This window comes from Rhea americana, unplaced genomic scaffold, assembly GCF_003343005.1.
Source record: "Rhea americana isolate MKP2758 unplaced genomic scaffold, rheAme1 scaffold_108, whole genome shotgun sequence".
NCBI classification, from domain to species: domain Eukaryota; kingdom Metazoa; phylum Chordata; class Aves; order Rheiformes; family Rheidae; genus Rhea; species Rhea americana.
In genome coordinates this window covers 1,453,979-1,474,360 of record NW_028185128.1, presented here as the reverse complement: position 1 = coordinate 1,474,360, position 20,382 = coordinate 1,453,979, and the positions used below count along the sequence as shown (strand labels likewise).

At 41.8% G+C, this 20,382-nt stretch overlaps 1 protein-coding gene across 1 annotated transcript in view; it reads right to left on the bottom strand.

Annotated features, from left to right (window-relative positions):
- SAMD5 (sterile alpha motif domain containing 5) overlaps positions 1-17,187 on the bottom strand; it is a 266,455-nt gene extending 249,268 nt beyond the window's left edge. Inside the window, exon 1 of the mRNA XM_085310841.1 lies at positions 15,915-17,187. Within this exon, the coding sequence (XP_085166967.1) occupies positions 15,915-16,373 (459 nt within the window). The 5' untranslated portion in view covers positions 16,374-17,187. The remainder of the gene's footprint in view (positions 1-15,914) is intronic.
- Between the last annotated feature and the right edge of the window lie 3,195 nt (positions 17,188-20,382).

Genomic DNA, 20,382 nt, shown 5'->3' with positions numbered 1-20,382 from the left:
TAGAATGGAAGCCATGCAGCATACAGCACTCGATACACATCAGACCAGATCCTTGGCAGTGGTCAAAATGCACACAGCACTCCTCAGGAAATGATTTATGCAAGTGTCTCAAGGCTTTCCTTTGCAGGCTTCTCTTCTGCACRTGCGCATTCCTACAGTGCCTACAGACTAACTCTCTTTAGGCACCAAGTGCTAAAACACAGCTCCTCCCACTTGCAAACTCAATTCCTTTTCCTACTAGTATACCAGCAGAAATGTCTGTGCACTACAGACATCAGATATGTAGGGGCAAACAGCTCTACACAGGAGTTCACCTACTAGGTTAGCTTCATGATCACGACTAGATCAGTAGCATGGGGGTTACAACTAGACCACTAGTATGCACCCCAGGAAATGGTCTTCTGTGCATGCAGAAAGCACATTGCCCTCACTCACAACTAGTGCTGTAACAACAACCAAGAGCTAAAAGAAGATCAACAGAAGAATTAAACAAACTTGTATTTGTCTGAACCTTATCTGGCTGTATAGGAAAAACTTATTGATCCTCCTACATAAAAATGCTTTTGCTTCATGAATCAAAAAATGACAAGATGATTAACAGTTAACATAGGCTTGTCAAGAACTAATTATGTCAAATCAACCTGATCTCTTTGTATACCAGATAACAAAACTCTTGGCAGGAGGAAAGTAAGTAGATGCCATAAATCTTGATTTCAGTAAATCTGTCGATATTGTTTCATATGACRTTTGTATTAGCAAACTAGGGAAGTATGGTGTAAGGAAAAATAATGCATGAGTTCAAAATATTTGGAAAACCATATTTACAAAATATTTATGCTAAAATTCAAAGAGGTATCAAGAGAAATATTTGGATAATGAAATAGAGAATATTCTTTATATCAACAGATCACATTAAACTGGTTGGACCATGATCACATAGGAGGCCAGGCTTAGAATTCAAAAGAAGTTTTAAACTAGAGGGAGAGTCTGAGAAATAAAACGATGTTATTCACCAAGAACAACAGCAAGCAAGTGCACCTGCACAGGAATCATTACCTCCACAAACAGCAGGAAACMACTGGCTAGTTCAGCTACCTTAAGTTCTCAGGGCCTATTGTAGATTCAAGTCATGAGTATATATTACATAACACATAACATAATGTTACAAAAGTGATAACAGCCACACTGCGGTAGACAAATAAAATTATAAACTGCAAAGACAAAGTAATTTGCATTCTGCTCAACATCAGTAAGACCTCAGCTGGGAGACTATGTCCAGAACACTTCAGGAACCGTACAGACCAACTCAAGAGAAAATACAGAAGGCACCAAATTCAAAGAATGATAAGAGGTCTAGAAAATATAACCTACAAGGAGGATAATGAAGCATCTTCTTTATTCTACCAGAGACATTTGGGAAGGATTTAATAGTACCTTCAAGAAGCTAAAGTCTACTGCCAGAGCAAAAGAAAAATCTGTTTTCCACGCTCCCAGGAAACATGGCAAGAAGTAATGAGCTGCAATTGTAGCATGGAAGATTTAGCAAAGATATTAGGAGTAACCTTCAATGAGAGACATTTCAGCACTGTAAGAATGATGGCTAAAATTATAGAGATTTCATTTCTGGAGATCTTAAAATTAGACAAGTACTTGTCAACTCTTATTTTCAAAATCCAGCTAATGCCTGAGGAAAACATTTAAAATCATTTGAGAAAATACTTTAATCACAAAAATTAGTATGGGTTGGTACTACAGAAGGACATTTAACTTTCAGTGTGGATCTGTTGTCATTATTCTTACAGCTTTGGCAGTATCAATTTAGTCAAATCTTAGGCATTTTGATGACAACACTTAGAAATTGTTCCACCACTTTCATTCCTTTTTTGCTCTTTAGATACATACAGTTGGTTCAGTTTCATGTAGCAGTACCACTTATTTGTACAGTGCARGAGTTTGCATAAAACTGCGGGAGTCTTTTTCTAAACATACTCTTCAGCCGCAAGCTGTCTAAATAACATCCAAAGCTGTGATTTAAACATGAACCTACAAAAATAATAATGGTTTTCTCTTCCAATTTCTTTTGTATTTAAAAGACACTGACAGTATTTGGAAAGTCAAGGTCTAAATATTCCTTGCACTCATTTTTGGGAATGTAAAAAGCCTCAGAGTCAGTATTCTTTGCATACTCTTTTAGGTCTTTTTTTCATTTCCAGGCTCATATAAAGCAGCCTACATGTGCACAGGCAATAAGCTTACAGGGTCTCAAAATGTGTATTTATCAGCTATCTTGGGGAAAACAAAGACAAAACAAAAAGAACCAAAACCCCCAAAACACAAAAAACCCAAAAGCCTAAAAAAACAAAAATAAACAAACAAACAAAAAAAACACAACACCTCCTAGCCCCCCAAAAACAAGAAAACAGAAACCAGAGATTCTGTCTGAAGGAAAAGTGAAGGTGTGTATTGGCAGACAGCCAATCACTCCTCTAAACGCATTATTTTAAATAAAAAAGAAAAGAAATTGTCAATATCTTAGTTACAATGTCTGCCAACATTCCACCTTTATGAYTGACAAAACATGTAAATAGACCAATCTACCCATCTCCATAATTTTCCACCATTGCACTGAAGTCAAAAAGGGATCTCCCCTTTTGGGTACACAGTTCCAAAACAATGTAATTTAAAATCTTAGTCTAAAAAACTTTCTCTCAACTTTCCTGCTCCTACAATTTCTTCACTGCAGCTTTTATCTCCTTTGCAAGCTTAGCTTCTCCCTTGCAGTTTATGCCCTCTAAGACACCTATAAGACACACAGCATTCTAAACTCCTCTAAAATAGGCTAAAAAAAATGCTTTTGATAAAACTACTCAGCCATCAGTGAATAATTAAAGCACAACTACCAATATTTCCCATTCCTTGCTGTATAAAAATTGTTCATATATCAAAAAGCATCTCTTTCTTACTGCTAATGTTTTCTATCCATTCACTTCTAGATGAAAATGGAAAATTACCCACAATTTCATCACACTGTTTGACAGGCTACAGCTTACTTCACAAGTCTCCAAACTGGAAAGAGAAGGAGGGGGAAATAAAAGAAAAAAAAAGCAAGGAAAGAAAAGGGGTCTACAGATCAACTAAATTCTGTGTATCTGATCTGCAGATCAATTTAATGTTACATGGAGAGCAACATTACCGCGGGGGGGGGGGAGGAGGGGGGGAAAGGAAATGTTCTCAGCAGCTTATTCTTTTTTTTTCTTTTTTTTTTTTTTTTTTGGCACACAAAAGAGAAAGGACCTTTCAAAACCAGAAAATTTTCACAAACCATTACCAGACAGAAGTTCATGGAAATAGCAGCTAATAAAAACATGTTTAATAAGCCATTAAGATGAAGGTAAGGCAAAGACCAGAAACCATAATGATCGGAGTTTTTGTATAATACTTTGAAAGTAGAATTACAAGTCTTCTACCAAAACCTCAGTCTATTCCCCCGAAAAAATCAACGGTAAAACTTCCATTGACATTCATGATACAGAGTCAAGAGACTGCACATCTAACAGAATTTACTATAAGCATTCTTCTGCTTTTGAAAATCCTCCTATAGATGCAGCAACCGGTAACGCTTAATTCTTAAACTTCAGAAGTCTCCYCTTACATCAAAGAGCTATTTACTTAGTCTAAAAACATTTTTAAACACCTAAAACTAAAAACKAAACATCTGCTGACAGGGTATGTTTTACTAAGGAATGCCTATTTACATTTAATGGCTGCCATATTTTCTAACAACAGTTATCTGTAAAACATCCTGGGGTATCAATGATTAAGCACATCAACATCATCATATAAAAGGGAATTTAGTTAATGTCAGAAGCTTTTTAGAGTAAAAAATATCTCTGTGACAACTGTGGCTTATAGCGTTAATACTTAAGTGTTCCTTACCTTTTGACACTGCCTAATGCATGTAACATTGTAGTGAAGCACTGACTGGGTTCATTTATAACACAAAGCTTAAAAATGGATGTAAATTAACAATGCATTAAGAAGTCCCTCAAACAAACTACATGTCCTTAAAACCATGTAATAGGAAAAATGTAAATATTGCTCTATCAGCTATTACTCTTTGTCTATGTGCTATTTACTGTTCAAAAAATTATCTGAAACAGTTTCAAGAGAAGTTCTTTTTAACATCTTTGTAACAATTAAAATAAGAAAAGACTGGTCAAGAGCAATGCCCTTGAGAATGGAGAATGTTCTGTCATCAAGAGCTAACAAAGTAAAATACTACATCAGCAAATATTTGAAAAAGCCAAAACTGGTATTACTACAGAGCCAAGATAACTTCTGAGAAGAACTGTGAAAAGAAGCAAATATTAGTGAAATGTTTCTAGTTAGTGATGATTAGTGAAAATTCCTGAATCATTTTGAAAGTCATTCTTAGAATACAAATTCTAAAGTTTATAAATGTATTAAAATACTGTGTGTGTTTGAAGGAATACACTACCACTTCAGTTAAAAATAGCAGGTATTGAACATTTAAGAATAGAAATGGAATGAACTGAACTGAAAACTATCATGTATAAAAACTAGAAATGAAACTGAAAATAAGAAATGAGCTAAAAACTATCAAGTATATGGAATATATATTGATAATGTCTCAGAATATTGGGGGAAATAACAAAGGAGGAAAATTATGAAGTTAAAATTGTCCTAATTAAAAAGATGTAACTGTTTCTGTCCAATTGCATAGCCAATTCAAATCGGAGRAAAAGTCTTCCATGATAAATATGACAAGAAAGGCATGAGAACAGAAGAGGAAAATAAGTTTGTGAAATTCCTTCAATATCTTTTCCTTGAATTTCAGTTTATATTCACTGTGCTCAGTAAGTCTGAAGCTATTTCTTATTAAAAGGATGATGYTCATCACAGGAAGAAGTGTGTCCAGTACAAAGGAATTTCTGCCTTATTTTCCAAATCCAGGTCAATATTACTAATTATTACATCAATTTCAGCCACTTAAAGAACTATAACACATATTCCATAAATGGAATTTGTTCTCCTGGACAAGTCTACACTTCTTCCTTAAACCAAAAACATTATACATATACAAAGGAAGGATATACTGCAGGGGCTTATTTCCTGCTAGACACCATAGGAATTGATTTAGCCAATCTGGTGATTGCATAAGCAGTTCTTTTTAATGTTTAAGTTTAGAAAATAAGCTCTTTTTTAAGCAAAATTTCAGCACTGAGATGTAATAGTCACCTGGGGCAGCATCTAAAATCTTGGCCTGTTCCTGTATAGGTGAATAAATACCTATTATTTTAGATTCACATGAAACCATACAATTTTGTATGATTTGTAACATTTTGAAATGTGCAACACCCACATTGTCATCTACCTGTTAGAGCATGTTGACATGAGCTTATCCAAACACATACAACTTACTTCATGACAAACAGCATGACAGATTATCTAAATGCCAAAGGAAAAATACTCCAAATTGGTTAAATACTACACAGTGCTACTGGTATTTAAAGAGAGTAAAGAGCATGGAGGCCACTTCCCTGGGAGCTCAGGAACAAGCACGCCTCTGCTCATTTCCTTTGCTATCCTCTGGGCATTCAAATTAGTTCCTTTCCTTTCAGTATATGGCACTTGCATGCCTTTCTATTAAAAAGAATAAAATCCTTTTTCCAAGAAATGATTGCACTAAGCTATATAGTGAAAGGCTATAGAGTGTTTTTCAACAATGCTTTAAATATTGAATTTTTAGATGACAAATGYGGGGAAGGAAGTCACCTTCTTTTCAGGAGAATTTTGCCATAAACTTTGCTAGGGATACTAGTGTTACTCCTTAAAAAGATACAAAATGATCGACTACGTATGTCTTGTTCTTTTAGTTTTTGTCATTTTATTCTATTGGAAAGGTCACAACTGCATTTTACAACTGCTGTTCACTGACTGCATGAAGCATGTTCTTACTAGATATAATTTTTAGACCGGAAAGAAAACTCCTAGTGATACTCTTTTAAAACTTCCTCTTGTTCCATCTTCCTCCACAAGCACAGAGATTTATTTTTTTATCAGTGTGTAAATATCAAATGTATGTGAAAATCCTCCATCTGAAATATTCTCTTCAGGGTGTTCTTCAGAATTTATCATAGGAAAACTCCAATAATGTTTTTCACCTGAAAATGACAAAGTAAGTGACATGGAAGTGACTTTTTCCAGATCTCTTAATATAGTTTCAGTCACATTTCCTTAACTTTTGCTTTTTCCCTTTTTTGAATTTTAACACCTTTACATGATAATATAAACAGACMTTCTTGCTGGATTATTTCTAGAGTTCTCTTTTTTAACCTTTGAGTTGCTACAAGATGGTGTTTTAAAATGAAAATTGCTCATGAAATTTGGTCTGAGATAAGAAAGAATACAAGAGGCTAAAATGCTCACCCACTCTTATCTTGGGTTCACATTTTTAGATGAGGAACTAGCACATGAAGATCTACAATAGAGCTTTTCGACGACAAACCAATTCTTGATGACTGTTTATTCTGCTACTTCTCATTCACTACCTATGGAAATACCTCTGCTAAATAAACAGCTGGATTAACCATGGGGAAATCTTAACTCTGAAGTGTATTAAAAAAAAAAAGTCAGATATACATGCACGTAGGAATTATCAATGCAGTACAATACTAGCATTTATTAGTAGGCCAGATTTAAATAAAATCTGAAGAAAAACATTTTGCAACAGTTGAACAATCTGACAAGAATTCAGAGATGCTACTTACGTGGGATTATCATGGTCATCTGATTAGAACTAAAAAGTGATGTGAAAAAATATTGCAGTATTTTTGCACTGGACTCRTAACTTTTGGTGAATTATAACTAATTATTATCTTTTTAGCAAGACATTCAATCTTCCTTCAGAAAGTCCAAGACAGTTTCACAGATACATTCTAAGACTATACTATATCCTTCTTTTCCCAAATAACTCTCTTCTGTCTTCCACAGAATTCAGGCTGGAGAGTCTTTCTATAACTGCAACTTGTGGCAGAGTTTTAAGACTGAAATTTTTTAGATCCMGATCTAGAACTTTAGTTCTGTGAGACAGTGACTCAGGCTCAGCCACCCAGGCTGGTCAACCTGGTCAGCTTGCCCAGGCTGAGGGCACAGATGGCCAAAGARAGAGAAGCAATAGCCCCACTTTCTGAAGTGGGAAAGGAAGTCTTTCATCTCACCAGAGCAGGGAGAAGGAGACAGAAGGATCTGAGTTACAGCCGGGGAATTTGGGGTAGCATGAGAGGGAGACAGAATAAAATTCATGCAGGAGATGGGATGAGGAGTTATCGCGTGAGAAAGATGGAGTACAAAAGGGTATTGCTGCCTCAGGTTGCCTCTTTCCACTGAACCAGATCATAGTTCACATTCCTTAGCTTTGATGAGTCAATAAAGGTGCAGCAAATAAGGCTGGGGAGACTTGAGGCAAAAATATATGGATTATCAAGTGGGAAAGACTTCACTGTTAGGGAAGACACAACACAGCTTGAGGCAGACTTAGGGGAGATGGTTTAGGAGATGTTGGGACGTAAGTAGGCTCTGGGATGGCAGGGCTAGGAGCTGTGGAGCCTAAAGCACAGGGGCCTGCTAGTGCACTCCCAGGAAACATCTTTATCCACAAATGAAGGGCACTGCTGCCGAATTAGAACCGCTCCTAGATTCCCCCTCCCCACAAAATATTGACTTATTACTTAATTAACTTTATAGTTTGTACAGACTTTTGGCCTTCTTCACTGCCTGAATAGCCTAGCTGCAGCTATCAGCCACTGATGTTCACGATGTCTTTTCCTGCTATTAAAATATCTCCCATCATGCCTGTGAGTGTATGGTCAAGTGGCCACTTCAATTCTGGCAAAAAASAGTTGAAGCTTTCCTTAGTCCTTGACTAAATGACAAGTTTAATTCAGGCTTTTTAACTCTGTTCTGAACTTCTTCAAAACTTACTGTATGATTTCTAAGGCACAGACATCAGGACTGAACTGCAGTTCTCCATAATGTTCCCACTGATGTCATATGCAGTGATAACACCACATCCATACTTCAGGCTGTGGATCATCAAAACCAAAGCAATTCTTACTRGGAGAAAAGAACATGTGAAGGATGTACAATAGTATCTGTTTATAACTTCTATTTTATATATGCCATTTCTCCCCGATTTTAAGTTTTTGAGAGAACTGTAAAAAACTATTTATTTTATTACAGCCAATAAACATTACTGCAGATTTCAGAGAATGTTTACTGAACATTAATCCTAGTGTGAATCTACAAGACCTATATTCAGAACTTTGCCTTGATCAAAGTTCAAACTGGCAATGTTGATGTTTAATGCTCTGAAAAGTTCTAATGCTTTTTGCATGCTACTGCTGTATTTATAGTTCTCATCTTACATCATACTGTTCTCACCCATCACAACAATTACAGTTGGTAAGGGTGTGCTTGTTAGCTGATTTAAATTTGAACACTTCAAGCCAAACTCAGCATCAAATGAAATCACTGGCAAAACCCCCACTGACTTCACTGGGAATGAGACCAACTTGAGTAGCAAAGCTCCAGTGAGGCATGTGTCACTAATTCACACACTGCTAACAGTTTGAGAGAACAAGGATGGGGTATCATTCGAAGGCCTTTATACCTGTGTTTCATTTCACAAACCATTTTTGCTTTATTTTGCTAAATCATACGGGAAAGGGTTTTGTTTTGTTTTTTACTACTTGCAAGGAACAAAACTAACGGAGTCAATGACTCACTACACACAGTGTTTTGGGCCAGCCTGGCTTGCAGACTGGCAGTGTCAGGGAAGGTTCACACAATTCTCYACTTCCTGTTGCAGAGTTGTTCTTAAAATAGCATGGCAGTGCTAAACATAGTGTTGCCATATTTCTTTTAATAAATGACGATTCCTGTAGCCTATACAAGCCACCACATTTGTCAAGATAAGCACATCAATACAAGATGTCATATTAGCCTACACAAAGAGATTGAACCAGATAGCTTTGTCAAACACAAAGCAAAGGGTCTTACTCAAACTGACAAAGCAAGAAATTTAAAAGTTAAACCTACCAATCTAGTCTTAATTCATTCTGTTCTCTCCTGTTTCAGGAGAATCTCAAATCAGTAAGTCACCTCCTGTAAGTGATAACAYGGATTCACTCCTAGTCCGCAATAATGATGTTCCTGGCACTTCAAACTCTTTTACTGCACATTTCAAAAATTCTGTAATACCTGCATGTATGTTTCAGGGGTGTGTGTATGTATATATATATATATATATTTATACATTATATATATAATTATATACATTAGTAGATGGGAACTCTACATAATGAAATATGCACACAGAATCACCAATACAGGGAAAGGGCAAGATATCCAGCCAGTTATACATCCTGTAACTTCTTGCACAACTACACACACATACATACTTCAACAAACAATAAACCTAATTGCCATATATCCAAGTTACTGTTTATTCCTTGATTGCTTTTCTGTTATTTATATGTAAGAAAGTTTACTCTTAATGTTAAGGCACTGGACAATGGCTCTGTAGTCCTTGTGGTCCTGATGCTCCATCTCTCAAAAATTTTTCTTGACTTTAGACAAACTATTTAATTTCTCATTTGAAATGAGGAATAGTATGGTGCATATATAAGGCACTCMAACAGAGAGAGTGATATTGACCACATACAAAACTAGAAAAAGATTCACAAGCTTGCTTTGTTTGTGAGAAGTTATCTCTGTTTCTTTAGTAGCCCATATACACAATTGTCAACAGTATGGACTTAATTATCTTACCTAGGAAAGAAACAGATGCTCTGGGCATGGGGATAAACTGTATATTCTCTTCAGAAAGACTTGTGATCAAACTGATTTAAAACAAGACAGGTATTTCTGTCTGCAGAAACGAAATCGATGGTTAGACTTTTTCCACACAAATGRTGGCGGCCCTTTTGGTGTGCAGTACACAAAACCATCTGTTTAGAATTTTCCTACAAAAATTCAATTCAGCTTTGTGCCACAGAGGTCTGACTGAATCATATCCTTCAGGGGAAGAAAAAAAAGCCACCAGGGAACTACAGGAGGCCAGGCATTTCTCTCTTGCCAAAGAGCAGTAAGTCTAGCTTTTCCTTCAAACTTAAAGCCACAATGAAGGCTCCTCTTCCAAGAGTAGCTGCTGCTGAATGTAGTGGAAGCCTGCTGCTAAGCCTGGCTCCCACTGAGCTAAGAACCATACGCTCCCTTTCTCCCTTGGACATCCCTTCCACTGCAATCAGACCTGAGTAAATACATTAGGGAACTTTATGCTACTGCAGAAAAGGAGAGGGAACACTGTGAAGTTGGCATTATCCCCTCTTAAGATTCCACCTTTATTTGCCCTAATGGGATCTTCCTTCCCTCAAGTCTGAGGGACAATGAAACCCAGTAAGATGTACGTTCATCACTTTGAGAGGAGATTCAATACACTTAACAATATCCAGGAATAATACAAATGCAAATACATCACAGTACTGTATTATTCATGTTCTGCYACACTTTGTCTTACTGTTCTGATATAAAGAAGATTTGTTCCAAGTTTGTCTTCTGTGAGTTTTATAAATTAGACTTTGAAAGAACTGCCCAAAATATGAGGTGCTATGCTTTCTTTACTCTAAAAGAAAACAGAGATAAAAAGTCAAAGGCAAATTCAACAGTTTCATATATAAAATACCTTTTCACTTCCTGAACACTGCCTATAGCTTTGCTAATTTATTGCTTTGAAAATATTGTTACTACTTAATGCACTAGTACTTTTGTCAATAGGCAGCTTTCCCCAAGGCATATTTGAGAACACTCTGCTAATCAGAGTTGATGCAGTTATTCCAAAGCAGCTAAGTCTTTAGAGAAAGATTCATGCTTAACCCTAGTATGGGTGTTGCCATTTCTGTGAAGCACAGTGTTTTTAATTCACTCATTTCAATTCTGCAGTTATCTAAAGCACTATGTTATCTGACTTCAGATTGAATAAGTGTGTTTCAAAGCAGTACTGCTAGCATTTTTACTTATAAATTTTAATTTACATGAAATATTCCTCATTTTGTAATGGCAGGGATTGCACAAAGGTTCTCTCATAGACATCAATCTATTCTATGCCATCAGTAGAGACCTTAAAAAAGTGTGGCTGGGTGTCTAAATAGATTCAGTTGAATCTGATTTCCTACTTTCTGCATCTGCTTGAACTCTTGAGCTTATGACCTCAAATGCAGCTGAAATTTTAGTGTTTGTTTTCCAAGCATGCTGATAACCATAAACAACACAGTGAGTGAAGATGAGGTCATATACACATGTCACACTACAGTTTAATTCTCTCTAATAAATACTGAAATCTACATCAGTATAACTTTATTGAGGCTAAGCAAATCATCTTAATTGGGGTGAGAGCTTTTAATACCTCTGTATTTTCAGTGATTTTTTTTAATATATTTGCAATTCTCTGCAGATGAAAAATAAATAAAGTTCGTCAAGAATGGGTTATGGTATTTCTTTCAATTAGAAACAGTAATGAAATCCCAGTAAACTATTAAATGTCACTTAATCTATATTTGAGATAAAATAGAATACTTACTTTCTCTTGACATGTTTCTCAGAGAGGTACCTTTCTTGTTTTTATATTGACTAAAGTGGCGATTCCCTGCTCTCCATACCACAGTGACATTTAATGACATTATTCCTGTACAAACCCAGCAGAGACATCATCTATTTGCAACAAGCCCACTAAGATAAGAAGTGCATCTTTATGGAAGCAAAGACTCTACCTTCTTTGTTTCAGTTGACTGAGATCAGCACTGAGCTTTCCCTCAATCTTCTAAAATGGAATCAGTGTTGGGGGGCGCAGGAGGGTTCATTTTTGTTCCTTTCTGCCATCAGACCCATCCCCCAAAATTTCTACACAGTAGAAGAATTCTAATACTATTCCTACACCAGGCATAATTAATTTCCTAATTAAGGACAGATTTGCAACCAGCAAGGAGAATTTGTTTTCAATCAGCTAGATGTTTTGGGGCACACTTGACATAAAGAGGTCCTGCAGATTCTTGTCTGAAAGGCATTCAAGTCCATCACCTCTTACATCCATGAGAAGCTGATCATTCGATTAGTCTCTGACTGATCACCTTAGATTCACTTCTAAGGTGATCAGTCAGAGACTACAGGCTTCAAATTAAAATAGAAGGCTTTGAATACGAAGGAAGAGAAATTAAAATCTGTAGTTTTCCTCAGTTACAGTACTTGGTTTTATATTCAAAAAAATGTAAAAGATTCAGCCTGAGGAGGTGAGGCCTTGTTCTAATTCCCATGCAAATAATCAAAATGGCTTGTGATAATTCTGTGTCTGAAGTCACCCACACAGATGGCTTTAATTCAAAGTTTGCATGTCTTTAAGAGATTTAAATTGAAGTGTACTAAGTAGTTGTTACTTATTCCTTTTGACCTGTAATCAAAATGTTAAATTTACCATACCAATACATTTCTGTCCCTATCATCGTGTGATTTTGCCCTTCATCTGAAAATACAACTGCAACAGTGAAACGACAGCAAATATTATTTTTTTACATCTCCACATCCACATCTAATATACTCCTTTTTGATCTTTTTACAAGTCTACAGCTCAGGAAGCTAGCAGAAGGACATAAACGAGATAGAAGAGTAGCATTTCCAATTCTCAGAGATATTTTCAAATAAAACTCCCRAATTGTCTGAGAACAATATAAATTAATGCATTAAGGAAAAAATGCTTCAGGAAAAGAAGAATGCATGTATATATTTTCTTATATGCACATGCACACACACAAGCACGCTTCTCTACAGTACATTACATCTATATTAAAACACTTGATGTAAGAAAAATTTATGGTATTCTCCCCGTAAACCATGGAGAGGGGTGGAAGTCTACCTGGCAGATCAGCAGTACTGTACTGTACTGTAAACAGATGTCAGATGGTTCAGCATCTCCTGCCCCACTCCAGAATATCCACAGGGCCATCTGTAGATAGATGTGTCTTTTGATAAATATATACGTGACACAAACTTCCAAGCTGATACTTCAATTCTATGCATAGTAGAGAAGTAGTCCAGTTTCCTCTGATGTGTGGAACACTGAATGTTCTATATAAAAAATATAATACAGGTTGCCAAAGTAATGGCCAAGATTTTCTAAAGTGTGTGTGTGTATATACACACACAGTGTGTGTATATATATACATATATATATACAYACACCTACATATACACACACACATTTTGTGTGTATATATATGACACTTACAATATTGCTCTTGCACAAATGAAAGAACACAGTATTTCATTTTTCTTACTCTAAACAACGTCCAATGAATAATGCACAGTGACGTGATCACTTGCTATTCCCTTTAAGCCATTCTGGAAATGGATTGCTGCAGTGGATGGTATCCAGAATGACACATGTTAAGGAACATACATTCAAATCTTGCCAGCTATATGCTTTCTTATAATATGCTATGAAGTGAAGTGACTCATACAGAAGAGATGCAGAAAGTTTTTCTATTACTGTAAAAAAAGAGATCATATATATATATATATATACACACACACACACACATATATGTAAAATCCAAAATAAACACACTGATAACACAGGCCAAAATAAAATTAGGCCATTAAGTTTGGTTCCTTTTTCTACTCAACATACTGCATACGGAGTTAAACCCATTAAAGCAGAGCGACACTTTCTGTGCAAGATGAGCCTGTCTTAAGATAACTGGCACTATTCTCAGACCCATCAATTTTAAATAAGGTGAGCTAAAGAAGAAATCAGTGCTAGAGATTTTACTTTACTTGATGTCATACAATGGCATTGCAGAAACTTTAAAATCCCTACAGAGGAGGTATAAAAGACAGAAGGTAGAGGATTCATTTGGTAAGACGGAACTGGTGACTATGAACATACATATACGCAAAATACAAAGTGAAACTTATCTATGGAAGCTAATATGCCGCAACTGCATTGAAAGGRAACTTTTATATAAGCTTTATATAAGCTATACAAGATAAATAATGGTAATTTAAGAGGGCAACAGTACCTTAATTTCAGTGAAGTATCAYTTTAAAGGGAGAGGGGAAAACCACTCTTAAATGACACAGTAAGTTTTGGAAGATGCTATGTTTAGACTAGACAAACGAGTTCATAGATGTTCTGTTAGATTTGGATACTGTGCTATCAGATTTGAAACACTGTCTCTGACAATGTCATCAGCCAGCTCTTTCAGAAAAAAAAGAACAACTAAATACCTCAAACTAGTCAATCTAGTCAATGGTGTTGYACTTGAAAAGTGATTAGCAGCCTTCTTTAACCAAGCCCTTGCAAAACAGTAGCCCTGAAACTTACTGTCCTGTTAGTCTGCTATGCATACGTCCACATAGCTAATCAAGCTGAATTTCACCCRTTATGCTCACATCCGGGTTCCCTACAGCAGATAATTAAATCTGAATTAATTCTTCGCAATCCTACTAATTACTTTAAAGCCAGACCTACAGACTTCMCTATTACCTTGTTTCAACATTGTCTAGAAGCTTCTCAGAAGTAAAATGTAGCCACAACTTCAAGGTCAACTGCAACTGCTCAGTCATTCTGAAAAATCTGACTTCAAAGCATTAAAAAAAACAAACAAGAAAAATGCCCCAAAATCCACAGCATTGGCAACTTTGGTCATCAAACAACTTTGAAATACTTCATGCTGAACTCTGCAGCAAACATACATTATAATACTTTGGTTTCTTTCACAAATCATTTTCTAATCCCTGGCACTACTCATTTAATTCCACAGTTTTATTTATTCAACTTATCATGCTTTCAGCAGGAAACCTACTGAAAGCTTTAGACAAAACAATTTCTATCTTGCAGATCACATTAATCACGCATTTTAACCTTTTCAAAGGGTAAGAATTAGGTAAATGTTGAGGTTTCCTCAAGCTGCAATATACTCTTCCAAGATCTGTACTTCCCTGGCCTTTCAGCAGAATGCGTGTCTTGGATATAGACTGACCTGCATCTGGAGTGGCTGATGAATTGTTTTGACATTCACCATTCAGTACCATCCCCCAGTAAATAAATACAAACAACAGGAGGAGTTGTTTCCCTAACTACATTACTGCTTGCTTCATAAGCCATTTCACCAACAGGAACTTGCATTGAGAGACTATATTTAACAGAAGGTAAGAGCAGCTACCACTCTCTAACACAAGGGGAAAATTCTGGAGGGACAAAAAATATAAAAAGATTAGTCTCCCAATTTATGCATTCAAGTCCCAACCTGGACAGGTTTGAGAGAATTGTTTAAAAAAAAAAAAAAGTGAAGCAGAAATGCACCACCCCATGAGCCCATGTCAGGCCATGAAGAGGCGGTGGATCCAACCCACTTTGGCCCCACTCCACATGGGGCTGGCTCTCGGCACAGGCCACCTTTCCCTCACACCGCAGCCACACCCCGGGACGCGCGGCAGCAGCCCCCACACAGCGTGGCGCCAGGCCCTGGYCAGATCCTCTCCCCTGCCGGCGGACACCACCACGGACTGCCCGCCTGCACAACATGCTCAACGCCCATCACTGCCACCAGCCACCTCGGGGCGACTGCCACACCTAGGGGCAACGGCCCCGCCCAACGGCCGCACCCCGGGGGCAACGGCCCCGCCCCGGCCCAACGGCCGCACCCGGGGGGCAACGGCCCCGCCCAACAGCCGCACCCGGGGGGCAACGGCCCCGCCACCGCCCAACGGCCGCACCGGGGGGGCAACGGCGCCTCGCCGGGGCCGCAGCGGAGAGCGGCAGGGTCGAGGGACGCTCCTACCTTGTTGGAGTAGGGGGGTTTGCTCAGGTTGATCCCGTCGCGGATGAGTTTGTCCCGGATCATAATCTTTAGCTTCAGCTTGGGGTAGGCGACCAGCCCCCCGCCACGGGGCGCCCCCCGCCGGCCGCCGGGGCGGTGCCGGGGAGCCGCCTCGCGCCGGGCCTCGTCGTGCCCCGCCATGCGGCGGGCGCAGCGCCCCGCGGCGGGGGGCGCCGGCGGCGGCGGCGGCTCCAAGGTGAAGTACAGACCCGCCGCCGTCTCGTCCGCCTCCTTCAGCCGCCGCACGGCCTCGTGGATCCGGCGCCGGTGGTGGGGCACGGCAACGCCGATGGCGTCCAGGTCCGGGTCCCCGATCTGCTTGCAAACCTCCAGGTCGTCGTAGCCATTATCTACGAAGGACTCCGCGTACTGGGAGAGCTGCAGGGTCTTCAGCCACTCGTAGACTATGTTTGTACACATGCTGGCTCCAAAATAATGATGATTGCAACTTTCAGCACAGAAGCCAGCCTCCCCCTTTCCTTTTCTCGCCAAAGAAAATAAAAACACAAAACTGCGATGCTACTAAGAGAACTCAAAATCGAGGTCAAGAAATCTACATCCACCAGGAGAAAAAAAAATCCTTAAAGCTGCATCAGTAGGGCATCACAGGCACTGCTGAACAAAACCCTCCTGTTTATTCCTCCTCTTCTCCTACTAAGTACAGCCGCTTTCTGCCACTGGAGAAGGGAGGCTCAGGCTAGGGAGAAGCAAAATGTAAGGGTGCGTGCCCTAAAATCCCAATGCACAGCTACACGACATCCACCCACTTTCTCTGGAAGTAATTCGCAATCGCTTTTTCCTCCCTCTTCCTTGCAATGTTAGTTTCTCTTTCTGCTTCTGTCTCACCTTCCTGTGCTCTGTCGCATGATGAAGTCTGTTTACTATGTGTTGCTTCTTTAGTACACAATCATTCAGGGGGGAAACCAAGCATAGGATCGTGCACCCTCGCCCAGCAGATGTGCGGGTGCCAGCGGGCAGTGYGCTCCTTTCCTGTATCTCTCCCGTCAGCGTGTGCGCACGGCTGCTTTTGCTTTTCTTGCAAGCGGCTCCTCTCGGATTAGAAGGAAAAAGAAGAGGGGAAAAAAAAAGAGATAAAGAATCCCACTCACTTTTCCGAGTTACTTTCCCAGTCCCCCTTCATCCCTGGGATGATGGTTAAGGCGCTTCGCCGGCAACAAGCCCAGGCATTCACTGCTGTCCGCCCCCACTCTCCTCGCTGTCCGCAGTTATGTCCGCGGTGCCCCCGCGGCGCCCGGCTGGGAAGCGGCGGCGGCGCCGAGGGGCTCCGCACCGGGCAGCCCCGCGCGCAACTTTCCGCCGCTCCGCGCCCGCACAGGGGCGCGCGGCCCGCCTGGCCCTCCGCGACTCAGCCCCGCTGCCCAAATAACCAGGCAGCCGCGGAGGGGTTGGGGGGGGGGGGGAAGGCGACGCTCAGCGCATCCTCCAGCAGCGGCGGCGACAATTTGTTTTCTTGGTGAATGAGCGGGTTTGCGGCAGGTCGCTCGCTCTCCTCCTCCCCCTCCTGTCTCCGGCGGCGGCGCTTTCCCCTCCCGGCRAGCGGTATCCCGGCGCGCTGCTCCCCTCCTCGTCCTCCTTCTTCCCCTACCCCTAAGGCGYCTGACGCGCCGCCAGCAGGTTTCCTCCGGCTCCTCCCGGGCGCTCCGCTGCGATTTCTCCCCGCTCCTCCTCCGCCTTCTTCACCCCGGCTGCCTCCCCCCCGCCGCCCGCTCTCCCCGCGGCGTTTCCAACTTTCCCCGCTTGCAGCCAGCCGGCGGCAGGTCCTGGGGCCCGGGCAGCGCTGCCGCCTGGCCGCTCCGCTCCGCTCCGCCCAGCCCAGCCCGGCGCGGGCGCGGGCCCCGGCCCGGGGAGGCAGGGCGAGCGCCGCGGGCAGCGCGGCCCTGCTGGGCAGTGGCCCGGGGCCGGGCGGGGGGCTGCTCCCACTCCCCAGACTAGCCGGCTGGCTCGCTCGCTCGCTCGCTGCCAGCCCTCTCCCGGCCCTTGCAAAGGAGAGGGCAGTCACGGCGCCGGGAGCTGTGCCCGCCGGGACACAGGGGGCAGCTCAGACCCACAGCGGCGGCTCGCCCCGCCGGGGCACCCAGCCCCACGGCGGGCGAGCCGCCGCGGGAGCGCGGCTTTTTGGGCAGGCAGCTTGCYCCGCAAACCCCGGCGAATCGGGGAAGAAGCCGGGGGTCCCGGGCCCGCCGCCGCCGCTCCGGGCAAGCCGCGCTGCGGCGGCTCCGCGGCGCCCTCGGCCCTCAACGCTGGGGTCGCGGCGCCCTCGCAAGGCGGCCGCGGTAAGCGCGGCCCGGCCGGCTCCCCCCGCCCGGCCCCGGCCTCGGCCCCGGCCCCGACCGCAGCCCCGCGGGAGCAGGGCGGTGGCGCCCCGGCAGCGCCTCCCGCTCCCTTCTCCGCCCCTCGGGAAGGGGGAGGCATAGCCCCCGCCGGCGTTTCAATGTAAAGCACGTTGGCGCCTGCTTTCTTAACGAAACCCCTCTCTCCCAGCAGGTACTTCAACCTGGTGCACGCAGCCAGGGTTCAGAGCACCTTGCCCGGGCCCGAGCAGGGCACAAGCCGCTGCTCGAAGTCACCCTATGGGGCGCTGGGTGCCTCGCCTCCACAAACCTGTGAGGGGCAGGGGTGCTGGGGGAGCAAATCCCCTTCTGCAGTTGTTTTTTTAGAAAACCTGTGCCTCCAGGCTGCTGAGATCCCTGTGAAGGGCAGTTTTTCTGAGAACCGTGTCTGCAGATAGGCCCACGTTTGTCCTCTGAACTTCACAGTAGTTCATGACAGGGTTATTTAGCATAGCAGCATTTTCATGAACAGCATTATGTTGCAAARTGTTTTAAAAGCTAGATTCTTACGAGAGGTTAAAATGCAGCCTGTGGATTGAAAGCAGGTAGATCAGATTAATGTCCTGAAAGGGGAGAAGGGAAGAAATAGCATTTTATTCATTTTAAAACCTCCTTCCATCCCTCTTCTCCTCTAGTATATCTTATTTTCTTTCCAGACCACWTAATATTTCAAACCCTCTTCTCAGCCCAGAGAAGGAGATTGAAGCAGCAATTATCTTCCTTTCACAGACTTGGTGAAAGACTGACAAGGCTACAGAAATTAGTAAGGAGGTTCTGTGAATTGCAGCTGGAACTGATGGTGAAAGAGATAGGAAAAACTGACTGGCAAAGCCTGGCTTTTAGAAGAGTGGATTTTAGAAAGGTTTTGGAAAACTTTTAAGATATTACAAAAAGATTCAGATGTATCTCCCATCTGTAAAGGGTGGGATCCTTAGCTTCTCACAGGAATGGAGGAGAACTTGGGTACCCCTTGAGGGTGTAGAGTTTGGCAGCAGGTTACACCATTCTGAAAATATCTCTGGTTGTGTCTGGACATGGTTTCACATTGTTCACCTCTCAGCAAGTATAAGAGAGTTTCATGTGACTTTGAAATTAAAAATTAAAAAAGCTATCTCCACCTTTAACAAAGGCAATAAGGAGGATCCAAGAAATTACAGCCTCACCTCAGCTCCTGGGAAAACTTTGGAACCAGTTTTTGTGGAGGCCATTTCAAGTCACAGGAAGGACTGGAAGGTGACAAGGAACAGCCAGCATGAATTTACCGCAGGCAGAGCACGCCTGACAAACCTGACTGACCTCTGTGATGAAATGACTGGCTTAGTGGATGTGGGTGGAGCAGTTGATGACTTGACTTTCTGTAAGGCTTTTGACAGTTTCCTAGTACAAACTCAGGTGGTAGAAAGTGGATGAACAGACTGCGAAGTTAGTGGAAAAACTGCTGTTGGATGCAAAGGACAGCAGTCAAGGGTGGCTAATTAAGAGGAGCATTTCTCAGGGCTTAATACTGCAGTATTGCAGTACAATGTTTTCACCAATGCCTTGTGTGACAGGGTGGAGCACATCCTCAGCAAGTTTGCAGATGACACCAAATTGAGAGGAGCAGTCAGTATGTTGGGAGGGCCGGACTGCCCTTCATAGGGATCTCAGCAGCCTGGAGGCACAGGATGACACGACAGGAAGCTCATGCATTTACCAAAGGCAAAGTCTTGGACTTGGGATGCAACAACCCGATGAACTGGTACAGGCTGGGCACTGCCTCGCTTCCCAGCAGCCTTCCGGAGAGTCACCAGGGGGTGCTGATGGATAACAGGGGCAGTGCAGCCTTGAGGTGATGAAAGCATACCACTCGGAGTCATGCAGTCTGAGWGAGATACCTTTACTGCTGTAAGAGAGTTTCCTTACAGGAGCTGGGGAAAGTCCTGGTGTACACATAAGGTTGCCAAGAAATGAGTAGGATGCCTACCTTGACCTTGGAGTTTAGAATTACCCCCAGGACAATCAGTTTAGATGCAGCCCATAAACACACTAGACCACATGGTASAAGAGATTTTAGAGTTTAGCTACTCCGTGTGGGAAAG